Source organism: Liolophura sinensis, chromosome 1 (genome assembly GCF_032854445.1).
Source record: "Liolophura sinensis isolate JHLJ2023 chromosome 1, CUHK_Ljap_v2, whole genome shotgun sequence".
Classification (NCBI taxonomy): Eukaryota; Metazoa; Mollusca; class Polyplacophora; order Chitonida; family Chitonidae; genus Liolophura; species Liolophura sinensis.
Window position 1 is genome coordinate 11,851,366 of NC_088295.1, and position 23,589 is coordinate 11,874,954.

The 23,589-nt window shown below is 38.0% G+C and overlaps 2 protein-coding genes across 6 annotated transcripts; one reads left to right on the top strand and one right to left on the bottom strand.

Annotated features, from left to right (window-relative positions):
* Nucleotides 1-680: 680 nt before the first annotated feature.
* On the bottom strand, nt 681-11,409 carry LOC135481746 (nucleolin-like). Of its 2 annotated transcripts, none has more exons than XM_064761422.1 (10): nt 11,319-11,409; nt 9,566-9,653; nt 9,318-9,401; nt 7,832-7,912; nt 7,449-7,581; nt 6,318-6,448; nt 6,024-6,102; nt 3,997-4,142; nt 2,738-3,368; nt 681-2,448 (listed from the first exon to the last, which is right to left on the bottom strand). In XM_064761422.1, exons 1-9 carry the CDS (start codon nt 11,355-11,357, stop codon nt 2,776-2,778), a joined length of 1,374 nt encoding a protein of 457 aa, XP_064617492.1. In that variant the 5' UTR covers nt 11,358-11,409; the 3' UTR covers nt 681-2,448; nt 2,738-2,775. The 2 variants fall into 2 exon arrangements, with proteins under 2 accessions (XP_064617492.1, XP_064617491.1); XM_064761421.1 differs by having other exon boundaries at nt 6,024-6,144.
* Nucleotides 11,410-12,023: 614 nt separating this feature from the next.
* Nucleotides 12,024-23,311, top strand: LOC135468260 (nucleolin-like). Of its 4 annotated transcripts, XM_064746441.1 has the most exons (12): nt 12,062-12,175; nt 12,981-13,841; nt 15,833-15,920; nt 16,095-16,226; nt 16,853-17,038; nt 19,451-19,577; nt 19,855-20,006; nt 20,252-20,372; nt 20,521-20,687; nt 21,286-21,427; nt 21,806-21,927; nt 22,383-23,311. In XM_064746441.1, exons 4-12 carry the CDS (start codon nt 16,097-16,099, stop codon nt 23,027-23,029), a joined length of 1,794 nt encoding a protein of 597 aa, XP_064602511.1. In that variant the 5' UTR covers nt 12,062-12,175; nt 12,981-13,841; nt 15,833-15,920; nt 16,095-16,096; the 3' UTR covers nt 23,030-23,311. The 4 variants fall into 4 exon arrangements, with proteins under 4 accessions (XP_064602486.1, XP_064602494.1, XP_064602511.1 ...); XM_064746416.1 differs by lacking the exon at nt 12,981-13,841 and having other exon boundaries at nt 12,024-12,175; XM_064746424.1 differs by lacking the exon at nt 12,981-13,841 and having other exon boundaries at nt 12,024-12,175; nt 16,856-17,038.
* Nucleotides 23,312-23,589: the final 278 nt, after the last annotated feature.

The window sequence follows — 23,589 nt, forward strand, 5'->3', positions numbered from 1 at the left end:
ACGCCCGCAGTATAACTAGCCATGACCACCTATGCAGTTGTCGTCGGGAGTTCAAGTCCATTTTATGCTGGCTTTCTCTCCAGTCGTACGTGTGAAAGTTTGCCAGCAACCAGTTTTTCGAACAGTCGCAAACTGTGCCTGGCGCAATTTCCACGACAGCATGCAGGGAAGACATACATCACCGTGATAAATGTGCTTGAGGTAGTGTTACGACAGCTTTATAGAATAGGCTTTATAAAACGGTCTTGGGGTGTCCTCCCACCATAAGGCTGACTGTCTTCGTGATGTTCTCTAGTATGGCGTGAAACACCAATAAAAAATAAAAAAAATAGGAGTTGTATGTAACAAACTGAACATGTACTGTTGCTGGAGCAGATGAACCCATGTATTTAACATGAACGTTTCTTCGATTTTAGCAGGTGATTTAGTTAAGTTTGGGATACAGTTCAATCAGAATCCAACTGAATTTTCTTCAGAACGATATTCGTATTCACGTATTGATCCTATCTGATCCCATGAAAAGCTTGCTTTAAAGCTTTAATTTTGCCTTACAATAGCTGCATTGTAGTTTTCTGCTTAATTCTGTGAACAATAAAACCTCATAGAAGTGGAACAGATATTCGAAGTGCAGTAGATGAACAATACCTTGTTTAAGGAAGACAGATCAAAGATTTGTTTGGGATATGTTTTTAATTGATTAAAATGTGGCATACACTTAGTCTCTGTTCAACAAGCAAAGCCACACTTCTGTGAACATCACTGAAAGAAAGCAACAATTTGTAGGAAATGCAGCATTTCTGAGAAACTCTCGTGAGTTCCACAAAGAAAATAAATACATGTAGCATAAACTGAACTAAAATATGAAAAGACAAAGATCTCTTATTACCATCTTCTATAAATGAAAAAAAAAATCAATAAACTTTAGCAAACAGCATTTGGTCAACTTACAAAATACACTGACAATAAAAAAAACATGCAAGTCCAGCATAATATACAATATGAGTAGCAAGAAAAAATTGTTTGTGAATGATCTTGCTTCATTCACATACAGTGGGTTCAAATTTGCACAACTGCAAAACTTCAAAGTCATGTACAACAATATGAAGTCTTTCTTTTTCACTTCAACGTAAAACATTTGATGTCAAATGTGCTCTATGCACATGATATACCATCTACTGTCAAGAACTCCACCTCTGTTCAGTACATGTGTGTGTATCTGAATAAAGGCTCTGGTTAAACCTCGACATTGTGAAAATGGTGTCCTAGCTTCATATAGACTAGCTAGTAACAGTTGAGTCTGAAACATCATGCAGTGTATTCTGGAACATATAATTAAAAAAAAAAACTATTTTAAAACCAGTACGTATACTAATAATTCCTATACACTTCCATCAGTACATCAACAAAACAAACTTTAACACTCAGTGAAATCAAGTTTATTTTGTGCCATGACGTATCAACAAATCCCAGTAAATGACATCCTGATTGGACATTCTTCACACCAAAACCGTGTTGGACAAACCAAAACTGAATGTTTTATCCCAAGCAAAAGTCTGTACAGCACCCGCAAAACACCACCAAAGTGAATAACAACCAAGTTTACAGTGATGTTGATCAAATGCAATATCACTGAAAATGTAATTTTGTTAACCTTGCCACATACAATTCAGTGATTTCATTTGGTACAGAGTTGTCACCTTTCAAAATGGACAGGAACATTTATGGTAATCTCAACTTTAATCTTTTAATTACATTAATATAATAATTAGATAGCCAATTACTGCAAAGACATAGTATGCATGGAGTCTGTATAACCAATTGAAAAGTACATGTGTAACAATATACAGTAAATGTAAAATATACATGTCAAAAAGAGAAAACATAGGCTGAAGATAAACCACTGCAGACCCATTTCAATTCAGTGGTGCACAACATATACCAGAGGAGAGGCTTACAGCTCACTAGGGTTGTGGCTACTTCACAAAACTTACTGGCCAGCATGACATTTGGTCATCAACACTTTTCCTTGTGACACATATTTAGTTTATGTTTATTACCTTATTAATAATAATGTTTTGCTCTTATAATTTATAGCAATTTATGGTGAAACAAAAAAAAAAAACTGTGACTAAAGTTCACACCAATTAAACTTTGTGAGTCACCAATTTGGATAAGCTTTGAAAATTTGTTTGACATCAATATGTATAAAACACTGAAATTTTCCATGTTGTCTTTATCCATATTGATGTAACACATCTAGCTTTGAATTCAGTTTAAAGTGTTTCAGAAAAATGTCTGGAAAGATAAACACCAGTCTTTTATTAAGGATAACATCCAGGAAAATCTTGGCCTCTTTGCCACACTTCTCTCCTCACCCATATCTGGGCTATGGTGACGGTATCATATGCACAGAGATTACAATCTGTCCCAAATAACAAGGAGAATGATCTGCAAAAATAACCAAAAGCATCAGATGGCATATTTGTTATTTGAACATGAAAACTGTTTTATATGAAAACCCAGTCCAAAATAGCTTGATGGATCAATGCCACTTTTAATTCTTTCACTGACATTGTGTCATGGTGTTGGCTGCATATAATTATTTCAAAAGGTTTCATTTAATTATTTATGAGAGACTCCTTTCATGCACGCTAAAACTGAAATCTGCTCATCTTATCTCCGTTCAAGATGAAAGTTACATGGCAAAATGGTTAATTTACAGGTCTTGTCAATTTACCTTATCAAGTTTCCACTACATGTCTGGCTACCCCTGCCTTACTTGGCTGGCCATCCAGACTTTCCTTTGGGTATTCTACTCCCTCCAGAGCGATTTCTCTTCCTGTCAGTATTTCTGTAACTGTTGACACTGCCATCAATATAAGCACCGGGGTTTCCATATCCTGTGAATCCACCCGTCCTGCTGTCTATCCCAAGTTGTCTGCGGTCAGATCCGCCAACCCCGCGCCCATACCCCATACCAGCATCATTCATGCCAACAAATCGCCTGTCCATTCCATAATGCCCTGCATACCCACGGCCTATCCCCATGCGTTTGGCCAATCCACTCTCCAGACCCATACGACTGTGCAAGTCATATAAATAATTATCAAGGCCAAAGTCTCCATTATAGAACCCATACTCATCAAAAAGAGGGTGGAACTGATCTCCTTGGTAACGACCTACATTTCCAAATCCAGAAGTGTCAATGTCAAGCAGTGAACGTATTTGGTTAGGGTAGCGACCTCCTCCATACTGCCTACTGTAATAACCAGCATAGTTTGGTCTGCCACCACCAGACTTCATACCACCTCCAGGCTTGCCTCCAGAAATAGCTGGTCTTGTTACCAATGACTTCTTTGTAGAATTTGCTGAAGAGAATTCAGTGGTCCATTATTTGGTTTTAGTTCAGATAGAGAAGAAAAAGAAATATTGATGGAAATCCTATGAAGATCAAACTTAGAGAGCTCGCACATGAGACACATGGATTATATACACACAGAATCAATGGTGGAATATCCCCCATATGCTATTCTGCGCTATACGTGTGTAAACCTTTACTCAAAAAATGCATTACTTTTAGAGAAACCACTGCCAACACTTTGTTCAATACTTATTCTGCTTATACACAATACACTACGTCAGCAATTCAGTAATTTATGGTACTTAATATGGACATATCCAATCAAGGAGGGAATAGTATTTTTTAAGATACCACCCCTAACATTTTGTTTATCATTACTTTCCCTATTATTGGACGCCAACGCCGACACTCAGGGTATGACATAAGCTACGCCTGTACTTTATACAGGTGAGCTAACAAACAAGCGAATTCAGAGAATTCATATCCCATTCCACATATACAGAAAAAGTATGAACCAAGCAAGACTTTGACCTTGATCTTAATATGAATCTTGAAACTTTCATTCAAAAATCTTATCAAAATTGGACAATATTTGAAAATTGTAAATGCATGAATCTTTGCCTTGGGATACAAACCTTTAGAGTGTTGTTTCCTGGACTCCAGTTTTTCCTTTGATGTGTATGTGCCAAGCTTTAAAGTTTTCCCATCCAGCTCTTCTGACTGTCTATCTCTGATTAATTCCACAACTTCTTTTTTCGTGGCAAAATTAATAAATGCAAATCTGCAATATCAGACAAATATTTGTACAGGCAAGTGCACTGGAACAACATGAACAAGTAAAAATCAAAGGTCTAATTTTAACGTAAATGAATCTTGTGACTAGTGGATTATGGTGAGAGTCTACCTGTAGTCAAGTTTTTCCAATCTGTATGCTACGTATGTATGTATGGGTCCAAAATCTGTGTGCCAGCTAATCTCATCACACCTGTATTTCTCTGACCATCCCTCACTTTTTTGCAGAACCTTTCACTTGATCTACTTCATACTTAGTGAATGTATTCCTGTGCTTAGAACTCAATGAAGGTCCAAGTGATAAATAGCTTTTCCAGAAACTGGACATACTGGAAAAGATATTTCTTCCACTGCTTGAACGGTTCATACAGTACGCCTGCCATATCATTTACAGTTTATGTAGCCTGCAGATGCACGGCCAGGGTATTCCTCGTTCAGGTTGTAGAGTCCAGTCTGGGGTTGTGCTGGTGATGTTGACTCTCATTAAGTATTTACAAAATTACAAGAGGATTGTTGTACAATTGGATTCGTGCTCAATTCTGAAACATATGGAAATAAATCTAAGCACCACTGACACTTATCTAGGCATTCGACTGTCACTGAATTTTATGCTTCGGTTTTGCGGTGGTGACTTCTGAGATGAGAGCAGAGCTGACCTAGTTATCACGGATGTCAGAGAAAGCACATCTGCCTGAACACAGTGTGAATAATTTTACTGTATTTCATAACAGAAAACATAAAAAAATCCTCTCTTGTATGCAAGAAAGACACAGGAGCAAAATTAAAATTCATCAATACTCATAAACTTAGAGAGAAAAAGATTATATCATAAGATTTAATTAATTTCAAGCATTGTCCAGTGTGATGCCTTCTTCTCATTCCCATCAACCCTCTGCATCCCTAATGAATTTTTACTGGCTCTGATATTTGTTATTTAGAAACTGCGGACTAAACGAAAAATGAACAATAAAAAATTTACTTGTATAATTTGAACAGCGTGTCTAAGTAGGCCTAGGGTCTACTGGGAAGATGAATGTGGTTTGGGTTGAGATGGAATGCTACTGTCTGACATAATTTGTGATACCAGCATTGAATATTACAGCTTGTAAATCAACTAATTTTACCTCTGTGGTGTTCTGTAAAAGATACAGACCTGTCCCACAACACTGTGAGAAATGGCCCCTCTGCTATACGTAACTAAAGCGATGTAAACGATCTCAAAATGATGTCTTATGCAGTAGTTCTGTGTTATCATACCTCACTTCATGCAGTGAATGGGTAAAGGCTACGTCACAGCTTTGGCCGCATAATCTGATAGCAACATGTTTGTTTGGATAAAATTCTCAAGATGTCTGCCTCAATCCACACCAGCCGTCTGTGCAGTACTGACATTTTGTTCTTCATGTTTTTCTTTGAAATCTCATTAAAATATTGAAGTATGATACTTTTAAGAAAGCTTGAGAATCCTGATTTCGATTGAAATATGAATTAGCCAGATGCTGTCTTGTCCTTTAAACAGGCATTGCCTTCCACTTCGTGGGTTTGTACACATATCCTTCATCCAGGAGATCTTCAAAATGACATTGTGACAGTTGCAGTTTTGGACAAAGGTTTTCAACATGTACTAGACTAATTTATTAAAGCAAGCTTTCTGGAAGTACTGCTTATGCAAATCTGTCTGAACATTAGACGCTAAGCCGAATTCCACAATACAAAGAGAAAGCCCACGATCCAAAAATGAATGATATGGCCCACAACTTGTATTTAATTTGTAACTTTGTTACATGTTTTCTCTAATAAATTCAAACTGTGTTTAGACACATGAAGACAATTTTACATATACTGATAAACTAAATGTACAAAAACTTACCCCCTATTTTTACCATTTTTCTTTGGTAGGCGAATTTCTTTGGCTTTTGGATAGAGACTTCGCAACTGTTCTTCAGTAGCTGTTTTTGATAAATTTCTAATAAATAATATACACTCATCAGCTGAAATTAAGGAAACAGAAAATAACACTTGAGAACCTCCACATACAATCAGCAGGTTAAAGATTTAAATGAATACTTATGTGTTATTCAAATTCAAATACATGCAGGCATCAGATGATGTAAAATAATACAATTTGAAGATTTTAGCGTAAAGTACAAAAGTACATACTTACGGGCGTAAAGACGATCATTAGCGTTATCTCGTACCCTCTCCACCATTATCTCCTTCCCATTCAAAAGTTTGCCAGACAGCACCAGTGCTTTTTCTCGGTCATCTGTTTTTTCCAGCTCTAGCTGCCCTAACCTGGTGGATGTGAATACACCAATGTTCAAGTTAAAAGTTTACCAGACAGCACCAGTGCTTTTTCTCGGTCATCTGTTTTTTCCAGCTCTAGCTGCCCTAACCTGGTGGATGTGAATACACCAATGTTCAAGTTAAAAGTTTGCCAGACAGCGCCAGCGCTTTTTCTCGGTCATCTGTTTTTTTCAGATCCAACTGCCCTAATCTGGTGGACGTGAATACACCGACGTTCAAGCCAAAAGTTTGCCAGACAGCGCCAGCGCTTTTTCTCGGTCATCTGTTTTTTTCCGATCTAGCTGCCCTAACCTGGTGGACGTGAATACACCAATGTTCAAGTTTAAAGTTTGCCAGACAGCGCCAGTGCTTTTTCTCGGTCATCTGTTTTTTTTCAGTTCTAGCTCCCCTAACCTGGTGGACATGAATACACCAATGTTCAAGTTAAAAGAAAACATTTCTTGACTGATGTTTAATACCATACTGAAAAATTTTGCATGGACGAAACCAGCGTGCCTGGCAAGTTACGGATGAACTTCCCCACACCGTATTAGTGGAACAACAGTTATCTTCAATGAACATTAGAAAGCACACACGGCCATAAGAACGTCCTCGAGTACCCATTTATGGATACAAATATGCATACCTGCTCCAATCTTGGGCACATGTAGTCTATGCACATAAAAGTATCACAAACATTTTATCAGTTTTAGAATTAGCTATTACAGGCAACAATTCTGATTCCTCATGACAGTTTATACAGGTTTATTAACTGATGTCTCTGTACAATTAAAACTTTTGAGTGTGAAAAAATTTTATGCGTGTAAATTATTTGACTTTGAGTGTTTTGTACAATTCATTTGTTTCCTCTCTTTTAGGCCATCCTTGCAGGAACTTTGCATCTTCTTAAAAGAATTTTCTCTTAAATTTTTTTTCCAGAATATATCGGAACAAAGACATCCTCCTAATCCAATAATCATGGTAAGAAAAGTCAATTTTCATTACGTACCTGATCCAAATTGGTTCTGTTGACAATTTTATGTCCTTAACATTCACATCATTGTCTTCCATGAGATTTCTTAGTGAGACTGATGAATCCAGCAAGTCACTTGAAGTACATTGCGCAAACACATTCACCAGAACTGAAATGAAAAAAATGGTTAACACAGACACTTCAAAACCTAGTGCCAAAGTATGTTTCGATTTGCCATGAAAACTTTTGAATAAGCATTTACTACAAATTAAATATTTACATCACCCCAGTAATCTGAAAAAAAGAAACCTGATCAATTAAGATTACGACGGCTGCAAATACCCAGACGATTCAAAGTAGAAATGACTAGCCCTCTTTCCAATAATGTTCTACAATGGCTTTGGTTAATTGTTACTCACCAGGTTTTTTAGGCTTAGCCTTTATTTTGTTCTTGGTTGTGTCATCTGTTTTGTCTTTCTCAGTATCAGAATCTTCCTCCTCTGGAAATGTAACCATAAAGATTTATTTGTTATAAAATTATAGCAAAAGCTAACGAATATGAAAAAGCAACAATGTTGGACATTTCCACATTTGTTTTCTCTGTATGTAGAGAAAGTGAAGCGTGCGCTGTTAACTGTCTAGACATATCTTCATCCGTTAACAGTAAGTGAACGCGTGCATATGCATATGCTTTTCTTTAATCAACTGCCTGAACATTTCCTACTTTCTCTAGTTGCGTGGACTGTTCCTTTACAAGTGAAGCTTGCCTGAACATTTCCTACTTTCTCTAGCTGCAAGGACTGTTCCTTTACAAGTGAAGCTTGCCTGAACATTTCCTACTTTCTCTAGCTGCAAGGACTGTTCCTTTACAAGTGAAGCTTGCCTGAACATTTCCTACTTTCTCTAGCTGCAAGGACTGTTCCTTTACAAGTGAAGCTTGCCTGAACATTTCCCACTTTCTCTAGTTGCGTGGACTGTTCCTTTACAAGTGAAGCTTGCCTGAACATTTCCTACTTTCTCTAGTTGCGTGGACTGTTCCTTTACAAGTGAAGCTTGCCTGAACATTTCCCACTTTCTCTAGCTGCAAGGACTGTTCCTTTTACAAGTGAAGCTTGCCTGAACATTTCCTACTTTCTCTAGCTGCGTGGACTGTTCCTTTACAAGTGAAGCTTGCCTTGACATTTCTCAATGTGTTTCCAGTGTGTGCAAGAACAGCTCTCACAAAGTTGCATCATACCAGACACATATTACAATGTTTTTCCTGAACTGGACGTATGAAATCAAGCACAGTGGTATCAAGTAGGGCAATGGTTTGATAAGGAATAACAAGGCATTCAGACAATACCAGTAACTCGCCTGACTGAGCAGTTCGTAAAGCTGGATTACGTTCAGGTCATGTGATACTTTCAAATATTGACCTCTAAACCAAAATAAAACAGAATGATTGACACTGTCATGTAGACACATACACTATTCTCTATTACATTGTGCTAACACCTTGCCATTAAATCAACAAGAAAGGCCATTTTTATTATACTGTCAGAACTATGACTGTTTACCATATGCGTAAGGATTGGGCAGTGACCTTGTACATTATGGAGTTCATCATCACAATGACTGTGGTAGTAACTGTGGGCAGTTTATACACAAATTTACCGCAGCAGTTTCTGATATGCAAATCACGAACTGCATTTGGCAGTCAATGTACTATCGGAGGCAACTGCAACAAGTTAAAAATCTTTCTTGGTCTTTGATATGCCAATCAATACAGATGACTGGCTATCTGTGTACTTAAAGTGGCCACTGCAACCCTATCATTGGCCAAAAGTTTTAACCAAACTGGACACTACAACCTCCAAGGGAGCTAAAAAGGCATATCCAACTGATTTATCGCTCTCCACTCACCATCTGTGTCATCCTCCTCTTCTTGGCCCTCATCATCACTGTCCCCATCACTTAATGCTGGCTTATTGGACTCCGGAGAACTCTCTTAAAGACAAAAAAATAAATACCGTAACAGCAAACCTCAAACCTAGATGTACAGCACACAACAATCTAATTCACTCGCAATTCCTGACAAAGCTGGAAGCAAACCTATGGAATATTGACTCTCAACAAAAAGGAAGTATATATATAATGCTGTTGACGTATACCTTTGCTGTCTCCTTCTTCTATGAGGTCAGGGTTACCTGATTCGTTGGTCTGTGAAACATTCTCATCACCAGGCAGCTCCTCAGAGACCTGTAAATATATGTACACATATCTGCAAAATACCCCCATCCTTATTAGTAAGCAATGATTACACATATGTATGCCACTTTCTAGAGGCATCAGCAAAATTGTCATTAAAACACTTGGTTTTCATACAATTCTTCATATGCAATAATCTTCTGTTTAATAGCCATTTACATTCAAATCACTTTTTAACTAGCTTATATATTTGTTTTATGCCATACTCAAGAATTATGGTGGATAGAAACCAGCATAGCCCGGGGGAAACCCAGGACCACTCAATGGTTGCTGGTCAATATTGCTACCTGCGACAAAAGTCGGCCTAAATAAGGGGAAGGACATTCAATGACAGGTACTAATGGGCATATCCAGAGCACCATCTAGTGCCAAGACTGTACCAAGGCTGACTGTTTGGTTCAGAACAGACATGCAATACTGATGACAGAACGATGAGTTGTATATAAAAAATTCTGATAGGTTATACCTGCTAATACTAGCCTCTTAGTTTACTATCCTCACCTTTGAAACTAATTAACTCGCTGCGTGATGGTCACATTGACTGCTGGATCTTCGGCGGTACCAAGTGCCTCGTCAATGACAGCCATTTTGAAGTCTCACATGAGCTTCTTCTGGGTTTGAAATGCAACTGAGCTTTGGTATTGAAATCCTCAAAAAACTATCATATTCTGATTGCCTTCTGCTAGAACAACTTCAACTTTCTTAATTCAATTCAAAAAGGTATAAAAAAAGAATTTTTGTATTTTTAGTGAAGGTAAATTTGTGTGCCGTAAGTGCGGACGTCATTGAGATTGGCTCCTTTCAGTTGGATTGTGCAGATGGCTGGCGATTTGTTTGAGAGTCGGCGCTGGACTCTGTGTTACGATGAAAGTCAGAATTTTAAAACAGCACACTAAGTCCATCTAGACGGACTTACCAGTACTGGTATTCATTTTTGTGAAAGGATCCTTTGTTTATGTTCTTTTTTTAAGACGATGTATTACATTACAAAGGATAACTAAGTCCATTCAGCTGACAAAGATAATGCACCTGTTTTACAGTCAATGGAATATTTTTCATATGGTGTGAAAAAAATAAACTGAGTGAGGTACTCCAAGGAAAAATGTTAACCTTTAACATCCCCGACTGTTGTGCTGACAGGATAAATTTTAACACACAATTAAGAAATTTAGTGAATCCGAATGTTATAATCAATTGATACAGCCAGATCTGGTTCAGCAGTGCAATGTTTTTAGGTTGACCTGAATATTACATAGATCACACTCCCTCAGAATACTGAATAGGAAGAATGATCCAGCCTCTGTCATGACCACACTTTGAACCAACTCATAGTTCTATCTGAAAGATGTACAGCCAGCCCGGAAAAGATAATATTGAACAATGTAAAGTATATTAAGAATATCAGGTCAGCTCTGAGAATTATGAGAAGAAAAGCTAAAAAGATAGCTTAGAAATGTTTTAATTTTGTGCAACTTGAACTTATCCATCAATCAAGTTACTATTAAATGTGATTATCCCCCTTTGAAATTTCAGTTGAGATGCGCGAGAACGCCTGTCGGCCAACAAGTTTACGTGAAAACTAAACCAGTCCACCCCTCATATCGAGTATGTAATGGACCTTGAATGCTTCGTCAACCACTGCTTTTAATTTCTTACCCGTTCCTCTGACATGTTTTCATCCTTTGTTAACGACATCTTCTCACTTTCACAGCGAATGACATAAGAATTCGCACGTGTTTAGTTCCTACTTTAAAAAAATCACAACCTGTAAATGTTTCTAAAAAGACATAGTAAAAACGAAATGGGCACAGGGAATATCATCTGTGTGACGATTTAATCGATTCTTCTCCGGCCATTCAACAGTGCTATTTATGTTTGAATTTCAATGATGGGATAGGGCTAGCATACAGCCCTCTTACTATCAATTTAAATCTCCGAAGTAGATTTACCCTTAATATTCATTTAAAAGTAAAGATCTATAAATGTAGGTCTACAATAGAATGTGGAAAGATTACTTGGTGTTTGGGTGACAAAACTTCTGTAATGAATGGCACAATTTTTTCCTTTTTTTTTTTTTTTTTTGATTAATAAACCAGTAAACGTTTGTTTCAGTGCTTGGACGCCAAGATTGAATATTGCTAAATTTTAGCATAACAGAATGGGCAACAATATAATTATTTTAATTTAAATTTACTCACAATTAATACAGTTGTGTGCAATTGTATTTATAGTTTACAGTTTCATAAAAAAACATGGTCCACAGTTCAATATGTATTCCGTTAATGTCGTAATTTATTATTTTTTTGAGACCTTTTTGAGGTTCGGAATTTTAATGCATCGTTCTAAACCGAGGCTCTTGACCGCAGTCGGAGTGGATTGGGGCGACAGAAGGCAGACCGGTTCTTTGTTTAAGATTTTGAGTGATTTACGTTCGCTTTTGCTCTTCGACTCTAACATCAGTATCCAAAATGCCCAAAGGTGCAGCTCAAGCAAGAAAGAAGAAGACAAAGCCTGTAGGTTTTCTGAGGTTCTAAGAAAGTATGGCTGGGTTTCATCCGGGCACTTCCTGATGTTCCCTTTGTTATGTTAAATGCTTGGGCTTTAGGCTTATCGACTTAGATTTTTTAGATCAGGTATACGAAATATAGTTGCCTGTTTACATGATATTTACTTTTCTGTATTTGCTTGATATGAGGGTTAGTAATCAGTATTGTTTTCTAACTTACATTTTTGAATTTTTGGGGCATATTGGCTTAGCTTGCATTTGGGCCTATGTAGGCCTATTGTAAGTTGCCGCCCAAAAGCCTGTCCACCTGACTATTTGGACAATCATCATTTACACTAAGTATGTTACCTTACTCGAATGATCATGTACCTTGAAATTGAGTTCCTATCATTTGAGATCGGAAGCTTGGTAACAAATGGTGTGGGTGAAGAAAACGGTCCTCCTAATGTTATTGCGTAGGAAAATGCAGCTGTTGGTGAGACTAGGGTTATATATACATGTAACTTTCTACCTCACTACTTGCGTCAATTTATTCATGCTTAGCTGAATGAGGTTGGCCAAATATGGAGGAGACCCTTCACAGATGTAGTTCCCGTGACAAAAGCATGTGATTCATGCACAATGTTTTAGCTGTAAAAAATTTGAGGACACATACTTCATAAAATATGTAAATGTAATCTTTTTTCAGCCTTCATGGGGATCCAATTGACCTGAACGTTTATGCACATTGGTATATGCTGTGTTCATGGGTTATGTTTTGATGCAATAAACATACTTTTGTTGATGATTTACATTATTTTATTTTCATGCAGGGCTTCTTCAAGAAACAACATCAAGATTTATTTATTAGTAAAAACCTAAGAAGTACTGATCCTTCAAAAATATCATATGTGAATGATAAAATTTCAGCTGAATTCTCTCACTTTTGTATACCTTGAAATATGTAATGTTATACATGGACAAGTATCAATGGAAAGATGGCACTGGAAAGCTGCCAATACAGCTGAAATCATCAATCAACAGGTGGAAATGAGATCCTGTCAAGATTATACTTTCTTTGCAGTTGAAAGAATTGACCATAAGTGGAGCCTGCATGTGTTGAGAGAAGCAGTGCCTTTTGTTGTAGCATCACAATTCAAGCTTGTGATGTGTGTGCAGCCTTGTCTGGATTCAAAGCTGCATTGCTAATGCTGCATGTTTGTAGACGACAGGACAATTTTCTTCTTTCTGATGATAACGTTGTCACCTGCCTTCAGAGGTGATAATAAGTTCAGAGATACCAGTATTGTTTGACGTTTTCTACCTACATGCTGTGGTAAATACCATGTTGTGATTTGGCGTTTGTTGCTATCATATATTGAAAATGGCATGGTAGGAACTTAATTAAAAGCACAAGAAGAAAAGTGATTTATAGATGCATTTGACAAGTGTTGATGAGTCTACTACAGTCAGTTGAGAAAGCTTGCCTCTCAGAGCTGATGTGTTATAATTGAGCCGTCATAGAGCAAAACACATTGCAAGGTGAGAGGCCTTATGTGCATGGAAATGTTGTAGTGTAGAATTAGGTATGTGCCATCTCTGTAAAGTCCACCAGCAGATTGAGGATGTGGCTATTTGTGGGGTGGTATCTGGAGGATGGCTACGGACTTGATGTGCAGTGGACAAACACATAGGTAAAGATGTACCCTTGCCATTGTTCACAAAGGAATCTACTGTTTTCCATTTTAACAGCTTAATGTTTTCTGAAAAACAAGTGTTATGCTTTGTATTTAAAGACTTTAATTCTTCAACTTTTTGTATACAGAAATCTGCGAATAACCTGTTTGATCCATTGTTGATAGAAATTGGCATTTGGCTTGTCCAAATAGCATAAAACGTACAGTGTAGTACAGTGTAGCTTTGCCTTGCAAGGTTTCAGTAATGGTGCATTCTTTCATCTTTGGAGGCTTTAGGACACAAAAGATCACCTCGCCATTTATTTTCTCTCACAACTTCTTGTTTTCCATTTTTACTTCATTATAAAAGAATGGTGTACACATAAGTGTTCCATAAGTAAGAAAACATGGATGAAACATGGAAAAATTTCAGCATGATAAATTAAAAGTAAGGTAAATTGACCACTTAATTCATGGACATGATTATTTTGTGATAACAATAGGTACCATAAAATCTAAATGTGTTTCCTAAGTTACCCTCCAAGGAGTGTATGTAAGCAATGTTACACTGTATGCCTGACAGGTGGTTATTTGCTATCTACAAGAAGGTTGGAGAATTACAGCATATAATAAAGAATTCTATATTGTGAAATAAACTTGTTTTATTGTTCACATTTTTACTGAACTATTGGGATCCTATTTGGATTAAGTGTGTGTATTATTATGTGTGCTTATATTGATTTAAGAAATATTAGCAGTGGATAGCATTCATTTATGTAAAGCATTTTGTTACATTGGTTGCAGCATCTGTGTGATACAGTTAGACTGCAGAAAAGGTGATAATAAAGCTCATGCAAGTGACTTAAACCCTCTTTTGCTGTTGTTGTAGATTATGGCTTACCAGCCACAGTTGCCTATATTATCCTGGCATGTTATAGCAGAATTAAAGGTGCTTTTGATTTGTGCCTCCGCACTCTGTTGTTATGTGGTGCACAAGACTGCAGAATCTGTGGGGATACATGTATTGCAGTACCCCAAGACATTTTCAGCGAATGGGTCTTGCATGGACTTCCAGAGGTCCATAGTATTGAATCTCTTGACTACAGTGGAATTAACACCAACAATATGAAGATAATCCCAAGGCTTGACCAGTGCAAAGCAAGGAGAATGGAGGACCTGGAAACAACATTGTGATGTTGGTGAACCTTATGCAGTGTGCAGATTGTCTTTTGAAACCCAAGTCATCAATCTAATACAAGTGTCATGTTGGCCATGGATTACGGCGAATATGCACATGCATTGATATCACAAATGCAGCGGATATTGCCAGTGAATGTGATAGATGGAATTGACATGGCCAGTATGTATATTGAAGCGGGCATGAAAGGGGTAGTGTAATGCATATCCTAGAGGATTGAATGATTGAAAGGTTAAGGAACAGCTCAAATTCAGTATGGAAAGAACTCTGGAAAGGGATCCATGGTACTGGTGCATTCATACTGCAGAGAAGTGGAAGCAAAACCTTGGAGTCCTTATGGAAGCCCAATGTTCTCATTTGATATGTACTGTGCAGTGGGTGCTGTGATGTTACGCAGTGCAGATGTTGCTGATACAGTTAATTGCCTACTTCATTTGTGCTCTGCATTGGATTATGTAGAGCAAAGCTTGCACTGGGGCTTCATAACATGGTGTCTACCAAAGTAAACATTTCTTGAAGTGAAGAGGCTTGCAGTTTTGAGTCTGACCCTTCAACTTGAGCTTGAGTTCATTTGTTCCATGGAACACCTGAACATCACTGTTTTGAGTGATGATTGATTTCCCAAAAGTAGACCAAAGTTACATGAGGTCTCTTAACCTCTGTTACATGTATCGTTTTGAAGAATTACATGCAAATAATATTTAATACATAAATGAAAACACGATCTTTTCACATTACTGGTCAGAATCATTTATTTTATGCTAGTGATATTGTACATGGAGTAGTGGTTTCTGTTGCTTGTTAATTATAGGAGCCAGCTGAGCAGGCCCCAGCTGCAGAGGAAGTGAAGGAAGAAGTTGAAGATGTGGGCAATGGAGACCAGGTGGAGACAGAGGAAGGTAGGCACATGCTTTAGCAGAACATTTGGGTGTATTGTCAAGTGTTATCAGCAGGATACAACAGTATAGCATTTATTCAGTTCTAGAAATTCGAGAATTCAATCTTATGTAAACACTCCCTGACGCATTAATAGCGATGGCTCTAACCCTGTTGATTATTTGTGACTGTTCTAGGGATGGAGGTGAGCTTAGAACCCACTGAAGGGGAGGAGGACTTACCAGAACCTGGTGATGACATTCTAGATGATGACAACAACAATGATGGAGAGGAAGCTGCAGATGAGCAGGCAGAAGACGAACTGTTAGGTACATACAGTGATAAATGTGCAACAGAAAGGTTGTTGGAATGTTGCACACTGATGGAACATTATGGTACATGTAATGAATAAACCATGTGGTTTTTGACTCTTTGGGCTAGAGATATTAAGAAATTCTTCTATGCAAAATCTATGTTCAGCACATACTTCTTACAGTTCATGTGCTGATATCTACCCTCACTTTACATCACTGCCACCGCTAGATAAGCTTGATCTTTGGAGCCTGAGTGACGTATAAAGGCTTGTTCAGACTTAGCCTCACCACTGATGTTCTCGTGTGGAACTATTTAATCAGCATTCATCAATAAAATTGTTTCAGGTGTTGGTTAGAATCATCTTGTGCATACTTTAGATAAGAGGACTGCATGTGTATAAAGTGTTACTAGAAATAATTTTTTTTTGTGTTTTCTGACATTTCCTGTCTCGTCACTGTGACCCCAGTGATGTTTGTTCAAGATTGCTGTGCAAAATTTTCTAGTGGTGGCAGCGATATAAAGCGAAAGGTACTGAACAACACATGCACTTTAAGTAGTATATGTTGATTAGAGTTCAGGTCAGTTTTATTCCTTGCAATTTGTTTTAGTCATCTATATGATTTTACAATTTCTTGACCAGAAGAAGAGGAAGGAGATGAGGAAGTAGAGGGTGAAGAAGTTGAAGAGGAGGAGGAAGAGGAAGGTGTTGAATGTGGCGAAGAAGCTGAAGAAGAAGTAACAGAAGGTGAAAATGGGGAGACCAAGAAGAGGAAAGCTACTGGCAAACAACCTGTAGCCAAGAAACAAAAAGTTGAACCAAAACCAGGTAATGTACTAATGCAATGTGCATTAATAAGTGTATTAGAGGTGGAACCTAGTCCTGTGTGTCATCATCTTCATCAGTAAGCAAGAGGCATTGTTTTATTGTACAATATATTACACATATAAGCTAATTATTATTAGTTACTTGGTCAGTTTTATTCTTAGGCCTGTCCCCTGTGGGGTTTCTGGGGTGAAAAGAATAAGACCTCGGCCCTTCAGGTAAGCTTTTACAAGACTTACATGGGCCTGGCAAATCGGCTTGTCTCGTCTTGATTTTTGTAATCTTCAATATCTCAACATTAGTAAAACTCAATAGAAAATTGTTATTTGGGAAATATGGTTTATGGGATGACAATTTGAGGCGGGGACTCATGGGTCAGTCAGGTTATGTGTGTGGTATGGGAACTTTTCTCAGGGGTTGTCATATTGCCACCATATCTGAGCATACCTTTCGTTGAGTTCTTGGTGTGTTTCCTGCTGGGTAACCCCAGGTTAAGATACCGCCCGTGTTTGCACTGTGTGGTGGGTGGGGAACAGATGGGGCGAATCTCTGAAATTTGATCAGAAATCCTGCTGAAATAATGTGAATTCCACTCCTCCCACCTGCAGCACAATGTCGGGAAAGCCCAGTTGAAAAACCCAAACTAAAAAGGCTAAACCCTGCGGCTCTGTAGAGCATCCCTGCAAAGCCGGGAGGGATCCGATCTGGTGTTTCAACAAGTTGGGAGCACTGGAAGAATCAGCTGTTTCCATCAACCAAATGGATGCTTCTGTTTCTCAGGCCGATGGCCTTACACAGTTTCCCAACAAACCCTGCTTACGACTCTGTTTTCAACCCATTATACATGTGTGTAGAGAAATGTAATAAGTGCACTAACAAAATCCCTTCAATTGGTCTTTGTACTTAAAGATATTATATTCTGTTGGAGGGCCCTCCGGGTTCAGTTGGTTTGCGTGCTAGCGCAGCGTAATGACCCAGGAGCCTTTCACCAATGCGGCTGCCGTGAGTTCATGGCCAGCTCATGCTGGCTTCCTCTCCGGCCGTAAGTGGGAAGATCTGCCAGCAAACTGTGGATGGTCGTGTGTTTCTGCCAGGCTCTGTCCGGCTTCCACACACCATTATGCTGGCCGCAGTTTTATAAGTGAAATATTCTTGAGCACGGCGTAAACCACCAATCAGATAAGTACTGCAAATGCCTTTTTATTCGCAGGCTTAAACTTTTGCGAATTTGGTAAGACGACACATTCACGAGAATCAACTTTCGCGGATCTTAACAGAATTTTTGAACAATTGATAAACGAAAATCAAACTGGAATACAGAAACGTCAAGTAGTAAAACATCTCAAACATTCAACTAACAGTGTTATCATTTAAATTTGTTTGTACCTGTAAGATGTGACAAAAATTCAATACAATACAGTAATTTGATCAAAGGAAGTTAATCTTCCTCCTTAACTTTTAATCTTTTGAAGACTGTTAATCTTTATAAGACGAAGCCCTTACCTGCTGTGTGAGCAAATATTCGTGTCACTCACTCCGGGATACGACGAAGGATTAAATGTGAAATAAATAAATCCCACTGTTTAATTCTCATGCATCAGCGATGTGAGTGAAACTTTGAACTAGGACAGATTTGAGAAAATGTCTCAGAAATCCTCATAATGAAAAGGAAGTTTGAAGTGCGGATGCCCCGAGCAATGTATCAGGCACGTCGGAAAAGTGATCTGACTGGAAGGCAGGTACAGCCGTTAAAAAAACAGCCTCTCACATTGGTGTATATCATATCACGTACACATGCCCAGTACAAATTATCGATTTGTATGTCGCGGCAATAAAACAACAACAACGTCACAATGTGGCTATACTTAGATGGAGGTAAGCCTCCTTAAAAGAAAGCAAGATTAACTTATGATCAATTAAGCCGGGTATGTGAAAGCCGGAATACATTCTAATTAGGTATTTTTGATTAACGTGTTTGAAAAAGTATTAGAACTGTAGTGCTTGTTAACGAATTTATAACAGTAACGCATGCTACATTAATAAATGACTTACATGAGATTTATATTCAATGGCACTTATTTTCACAGAAATGTGTTTGCTGCGAAATCCGCGAATGTTAGTACCACGCAAATAAAAAGGCATTTACAGTAAATAGATAAATTTGAACTCGTTCTTGCCATGATATGGTTGGAGAATTGCCAGTGTGGCATTAAGCTGTAATCATTTGTTCATAGGCCAGATGGTGACGAGTGTAATGGATATACTTGTACTTGCAGTTCATTTTCAGATTTTCCTTTTATAGAACTAATTATATTTAGATCATGGTATGTGATTTTTTGAAGTTTTCAGAAATGATTTCTTCCAAATCAATGTTTTGAATTAGTGGTGTAAAATGTATGAGATGTTTTGTTTCAGTGAGGATGAACGTTTATGTCAAGCGAGTAACCCATGATTCCTTTGAATCCTCGCTGGAAACCTTCCTAAAGGAGAATGAAGTAGCGTTAAAAGAGTTCAGGCCTAACATTGATCCAGCATGGACACTGTAAGTGCTCATTACATCGTAGATAAAGTCTTGTGAGATTTGTTGACCTGAAAAGCATTTGTCAGCTAAACTAGTAAAAAATCTCCCTCTCGCCACTCATTCAGTGAGATCATTCCTCAAAATTCTAATCCACTTGATGATGCGGAAGTTGTCTTCAGTGAACATTGATCTGTCTTGTATGTGGTAAATATGTCATTATATGGTGAATAACAGATAAACAAATATGGTATTCGTCCTACTGATATAGACGTTCACTCATCCATCGTTGTTTTTACAGAGCCGGAGAAATTGTTCTGATGAAGCCTGAGGACAAAGAGAAAACATTGAATTTATCTGGGAGTGAGTTGGACTTGAAGGAGGTGAAATTTGAAACAATTGAAGAGAAGGAGACCAATGAAGGGGATGAATCTCTGAAAAAACTGAGAGCTCGTAAGTGTCATCTACAAAAGACTGCTAGTTAGTTCTTCTGGGCTTCAGTGGTCTAATTCTGAATGTTTATTGTGGTAACACACGTTTAGAGTGTGTGTAAAATAAATCAAGCTTCATATGATTTTATATTGCATTTACCATCCAAACCTAAGAATGTAAAATAACTGTTCACAGAAAAATGTTGTATAGAGAGATGAATTTCCATAGTGAAAATTTCAGTTCAACCTCTTACTGTTTTGTTTCAGCTGATGAGGTCATCTTGTTTGTGAGAAATTTCTTGAAGACTACAACAGAGGAAGACTTGAGGACACTATTCCCTACAGTAGTTGAGCTGCATGTTCCACAGAAAAACCAGAAAAGTAAAGGGTAAGGAGACCATACCATATATCCATTATGACTTTCTTGGCAAAAGAGTAATCAGTGGAATAAAATTTCACTTCATTTCTACATAATATGACAACCAGTTTGTAGAGAAATGTTTTGTGATACAAGACTTCCCTTCTTTCCCTTGTAGGTTTGCTTTTCTTCAGTTTGGATCCAAAGAAGAAGTACAAGAAATTATCAAGACTAAGCAAGGCGTGGAGTTGGCTGGGAAAAAACTGGTTTTAAGTCAGTTTTCATCTCGTAGTTCTGGAGATGCCAAATCTCCTGGCCGTGCACAAAGGGTTCCTAAAACTAAAGGTAATTATTACATGTAGCTCTGACAAGTGTTATATTCCAGTTTATGACAAACTGGAATGCACTCCATGAGCACAAACCTCAGCCACAACTCAATGTAGAAATTCTCCTGTTTACATTTCTAGGGACAGTAATGTACATTTCTTTCCTGTCTGTCATTGGTGAAGAATCTTTTCAAAAAATGCTGGATGTCAATCTGCATTACCACCAAAATGTAATGGATTGGTGCTTGTGTCAAGCGGTGTACAGCTTCCCACATTTTACATGTAAACCATGGTGTCAGACTGGTATATTGCATTTCATGACATTATTTCAGTTGAATTGTAATAAGTGTACTGTAAATCCTTAACCAATGAAGCACATGTTTTCAATAGAATTAATTCATAGACTTACTATGAAAATTACACTAAAATTGACTTGTTTGTGTCACTTAAGACGCAAGCTTCTAAAAGTGTGCAAATTTGTCTACACCGTAGTTTTCATAATGTTTCAAAGTATAGGTTGTTTGAAGAATTAGTGCTGAAGAAGAGATACTAAGTGCACTGAAATGGGGCTTAAAAGACAGATCTTATCTATTTACTCTTTCTTTTTATGCTTACAGATCAAGTTGGGAACAGTCAGAATCGTGTTTTGTTTGTTGGAAATCTCAGTTTTGACACAAAAGAAGACAAAATCATGCGAATTTTTAGGACGGCTGAAAGTGTGAAAATCCTGCGATTTGCCAACACTGGAAAATCTAAAGGGTAGGAATCATGGCCTATTCATATGGTTTCCTTTTACCTTGTGACTTAGGTAGACTTGGTACTAATATACTGATGTTCAGAAAAATGTCTTAAAAGTTTGAATTGCCTCATTTGAGCCTGTTCCCCAATATTTGTTAGTGCAAGACTCAGATCACAACAGTGTACACTTTAAATCGGCTGTTCGATTAGATTAAATATACTGAAACATTATATGTGAAAAACTACACTTGTTCATTTTATATTTATATTATGTAGTATATGTATATTGTACCTCTCGATAGTGTTCTTTTTTTCCTTTCCGTCGAAAGCCGAAACCTGCTTTGTGTATGATCCATAATCATCAGTGTTTGTTGTTTTTTGTTTTTTTGGCATGTGTAGAGTGGCCTTCATTGAGTTCCGAACTCCGTTGGCAGCAAGGAAAGCTTTTGAGAAATTTAGTAATGCAAAGATTGATGGACGTTCCATTAATTTGGAGTATGCTGACCAGGATAAATTTAAAGGTATTGAAGTATTCGAAACTCTTACTAATTATTTATTGGTTGTATCTGTGATTATTTTCTCTGCCATTTAGTTGACTCTATCGCACTGACATGATATCCTTGTGCAGCTTTGTAGAGGGAGATATAAAGGATCCTCCATTGGTGGCCTACTCCTCCTCTTCTGCATAGGACATCAACAATAGTAAAGGGTTATTCTTAGGACATCTTATGATACACACTTTGTATGTAGTGTCTTAAACCAAATGCCTCTAGTCATATGCAAATGAGCCTTTGAGTTTTGTCTTGAAATACCTAATTTATTTTGCTTATGTAGAATTCATAGAACTAAAACTTTATAAAAACATTTTGAAATATTGTGGAATTTAACTTGCATTTCCTTGATCATCTGAAACTCTTATTAATTCCTACTGTATATCAATAATTAATCGTAACAATTTTTGACTTCCTTCTTCTAGGAGGTGAGCGTGTCCCAGCAGGAAGGGGAACACAGGGCCGGGATCCAGGACGCAGGATGTCTGGCGGAGGTGGGCGCTCCATGCAGGGATACAACGCTGGGGGCAGGCAGTTCCGAGACGGGGGACAGATCCGATCTCTTCTTGATAACATGCAATTTGAAAGGTCCATGGAGTTGGAAAGTCGTTACAACAGAATGGGGAATATGGATGGTGGAATGGGTGGCCGTATGGGTATGGGTATGGGCCTAGACAGTGGACTGGGCATGGGCATGGACCGAGGGCTTGGCAGCAGAATGAATCTGGACAGCTCCTTAGGGCTGGACAGTGGATTTGGTGGGCGAATGGGACTGGATAGTGGACTGAGCGCCCGTATGAGCCTAGATGGAGGCATGGGGGGCAGGATGAGTCTGGATGGAGGCCTGTCGCGCCGTATGGGACTTGATGGAGGGTTCGGCATGGGAGATCGACTTGGTATGGACAGTGGCTTTGGTGGTCGTATGAGCATGGACGGAGGCATGGGCAGCTATGGAGGCCGTATGGGTGGGATGGATTCAGGCAGTTTTGGGGGAGGCTACAAGAATAGGGGGATGGGTGGAATGAGAGATAACAGTCGAATGAGACAGGGAAACCGCAAAGGATGGAATTAAATTTTATTTGACATCAGCAAAATTTTTTATTGTCATGACTATCATGTGTGGTTTGCGAGTCAAGGTATTGTTAAGGTACATTTTTATCTCTTTATTTCCTCACATCTGATTGTGAACAGTAAAATGTTGTACTGTATCTCATTTGTATGAGTTTGCTTTTATACCTACATGTATAATGTTAATCTGATTGTAAGCAAGGTGAATTCTTAATCAGATATGTTTTCTTTTTGAACAATTACATATTTTATCATTGTGCCTGTGGAAATAAACTGTCAAGTGAAGTGTCTTTGTCTGTGTCCATTCTTTTGGGAGATCAATGCAATTAAAGTAATTCATTAAAAATTTTGGATATGCAGGTGATATTATTTTCATAATAAAGCTACATAAAAATAGTTCTAAATGCTGGTTACGTGGTTGAAGTGCTGGCATGCTGCGATCATTAGGCCCTTGAGCAATGAGGTTACTGTTTTCTCCTACTATAATGTTGACCTCTGTTGTACAAGTGCGATATTCTTGAGTACAGCGTAAAACACTAAGCAAACAAGTATGAGGTGGCATGT

Excerpts from the sequence above, each read along its gene's own strand:
- LOC135481746 (XM_064761421.1), bottom strand. The coding sequence starts at position 11,357 with ATGTCGTTAACAAAGGATGAAAACATGTCAGAGGAACGG. Across the intron at positions 9,654-11,318 it reads AAAACATGTCAGAGGAACGG|GTCTCTGAGGAGCTGCCTGG; the intron begins GTAAGAAATTAA and ends ATATATTTACAG. Across the intron at positions 4,143-6,023 it reads AAAAATGGTAAAAATAGGGG|ATTTGCATTTATTAATTTTG; the intron begins GTAAGTTTTTGT and ends CTGATATTGCAG.
- LOC135468260 (XM_064746416.1), top strand. The coding sequence starts at position 12,131 with ATGCCCAAAGGTGCAGCTCAAGCAAGAAAGAAGAAGACAAAGCCT. Across the intron at positions 15,921-16,094 it reads CCAGGTGGAGACAGAGGAAG|GGATGGAGGTGAGCTTAGAA; the intron begins GTAGGCACATGC and ends TGACTGTTCTAG. Across the intron at positions 19,578-19,854 it reads ATTGATCCAGCATGGACACT|AGCCGGAGAAATTGTTCTGA; the intron begins GTAAGTGCTCAT and ends TTGTTTTTACAG.